The 2204-nt window shown below is 36.2% G+C and overlaps 2 protein-coding genes across 3 annotated transcripts in view; one reads left to right on the top strand and one right to left on the bottom strand.

The window, feature by feature from the left end:
• Positions 1–2204, top strand: part of LOC106518864 (gamma-aminobutyric acid receptor subunit alpha-5) — a 44780-nt gene that overhangs the window by 18025 nt on the left and 24551 nt on the right. Inside the window, exon 6 of the mRNA XM_014010291.1 lies at positions 1486–1568. Coding sequence (XP_013865745.1) covers positions 1486–1568 — 83 coding nt within the window. The remainder of the gene's footprint in view (positions 1–1485; positions 1569–2204) is intronic.
• LOC106518863 (gamma-aminobutyric acid receptor subunit beta-3) overlaps positions 1–2204 on the bottom strand; it is a 93692-nt gene that overhangs the window by 78252 nt on the left and 13236 nt on the right. The window lies entirely within an intron of this gene.

The raw sequence follows: 2204 nt of genomic DNA, 5'->3' as shown, positions 1-2204 counted from the left end.
CTTGCGACCTGTCCAAGGTGTACCCCACCCCTCGCACTGTGGCTGCTGGATATGGGCACCAGTGACCCCTTTGACCTTGAAAGGAATAAGTGGGTATTGATTATGGATGGACGGACGGACGGATGGATGGATGGATGGACAGACAGATGGATGTTTTAAAATGGTTTGAAAATAAACCAATAGATGATTTTAAAGGAACAGGTTCCAAACAAACTGCCTCTTATTTCACAGTTCTGTTCAGTCTGCTGGTTCTGGGTGTAAAAGATCTCCTGGATCTATGTGTGGAGCAGCCYGGTCCATAACGTCACTGATCACTTCATCAGTTTGGAATAAAGTTTGTGAAATAATATCATCTGATTTAAGCTCCTGCCCTCCTTTGGCTGATGATAATCAGAATGTGTTGTAATTGCCAACGGTCGTGTTCTCGTTTAGTTCTCCTACAAGACATGGCCCTTCTCCTTCGTCCTAAAAACTGACTCGTGGTTGTCTCGCCTTGCTGCTCTTTGTTTACCTGATTGATTTAATTGATAAACTGTACCTGAAGAAGGTATCAGAGCAGAACTACACAAGTCCCGAGTGGATTTTAGGTCATCCCAGACAACACAAGCATACTGTAATTAGGAGCAAAACAATAAAAATAAACAAAAGAGCTGTTGTTTCACCTTAAGTATGGCATTTTAGCTTATAATATTTTAAGTATTTTAAAGTGTATTGTATTTGTTATTTTGTAATTATGTAGTTTTACATTTAATACTTTTACATTTAATATTTTAGGGTGACTTTTACCATCTGTCTGGGGACTGCAAGTGAAAAATAGCTTTCTAGCTAATTCTGGCATATTTACAGAAATGTTGTTAACACGCACTGTCCCTGTAATAAATAAATGAGAACGTAGAACAAAAGTTTAACTACATAATGAGAAAAGCACCTACAGGGAGTTTATTCAGTCTAAAACAAATCACTCAGTACAAAATGATGATTGTTAATTTTTCCAATACTTTTGGTTGATTAAAAAGTGAGAGGCATATCTACAATATGTTGAACTAAGGATGGGTGGATGGATGATATAAAGTCTGAATCATTTAAGTCTGCAGCAGGAACATAAATGATTATATTTAGTTAACAGAAAATACAAATTATGTATTTGTGACACGTAATATTGTTTTAATAAAAAAGTAAATCTGATWATAACTCAGGTCACCTTGAGATCCATTTAAATAAGAAAATTGAAGAAAAAGCAAGCAGTTCCACCTTTTGCTCACTAGGTGGTAATATTGTTACTAAAACTAAAACTAAAGCCTTTTTTTTGTCTTTGCCTCTTTTGACTTTATYATCATTTTTATTATTATTTGAGCAGCATGTCATTAAAAAAATGTTATTCTGGAGCTTAATCCATCAGAGGTGGGCTGATAATAGTCCCATMTTTAATCTAAAATCAATGTGAAAGTGCTGAAAAAATAATATATTTAATGTGCTTTGTTTTAGGTTGACCATCTCAGCAGAATGCCCCATGCAGCTGGAGGACTTCCCCATGGACGCCCACGCCTGCCCGCTCAAGTTTGGCAGCTGTGAGTACAGAAATAAATAAATAAATAAAACCCCGCTGTTAGCGTCTATATCAGGTCGTACTAATCCCAGCTCAATCACTATTACACAATGGCTTGTTGCAGACTGATGCAGTGACTCAAATTTTCATTTAAAGCACAGCCGGACATTATTTCAATCAGTGCATCCCTGTTTTTGGGAATAAAATTGGCAAAATGTGCAAACAGTGCCTATGACTGCAAATATTTTGCATAAAATAAATATTACCTATACATTATTCAGCTGAAACAAATTTTATGCTCCTTCCATGTCAAAGGTCATTTAAATCCCATAAATGTAATTGCAGGGACTATGGCAAGTCAATTTATAACGTTGAACTGGATTGTTCTAACTAGTATGGCAAAGCAATTTATCATAATAAACTGAGCTTCTAAAACTTTTTTTTGAAGCCGTCATATTCAATTCAATTCAGTTTATTTATAAAGCACCAAGTCACAACATACGTCATCTCAGGGCACTGTACATGAAAAAAGAACAATCTAAAGAAGCCAGCAGATTGTGTTGAATCACTTCATCACAGTCTCTCATCCTGAGCAAACGGTGGAGAGGAAAAACTCCCTGCTAATCAGGAACAAAGCTCCAGCATACAGTATTTTATA

The sequence above is a fragment of the Austrofundulus limnaeus genome, unplaced genomic scaffold (genome assembly GCF_001266775.1).
Source record: "Austrofundulus limnaeus strain Quisiro unplaced genomic scaffold, Austrofundulus_limnaeus-1.0 Scaffold67, whole genome shotgun sequence".
Classification (NCBI taxonomy): Eukaryota; Metazoa; Chordata; class Actinopteri; order Cyprinodontiformes; family Rivulidae; genus Austrofundulus; species Austrofundulus limnaeus.
This window is presented reverse-complemented; position numbering and strand designations above follow the sequence as displayed.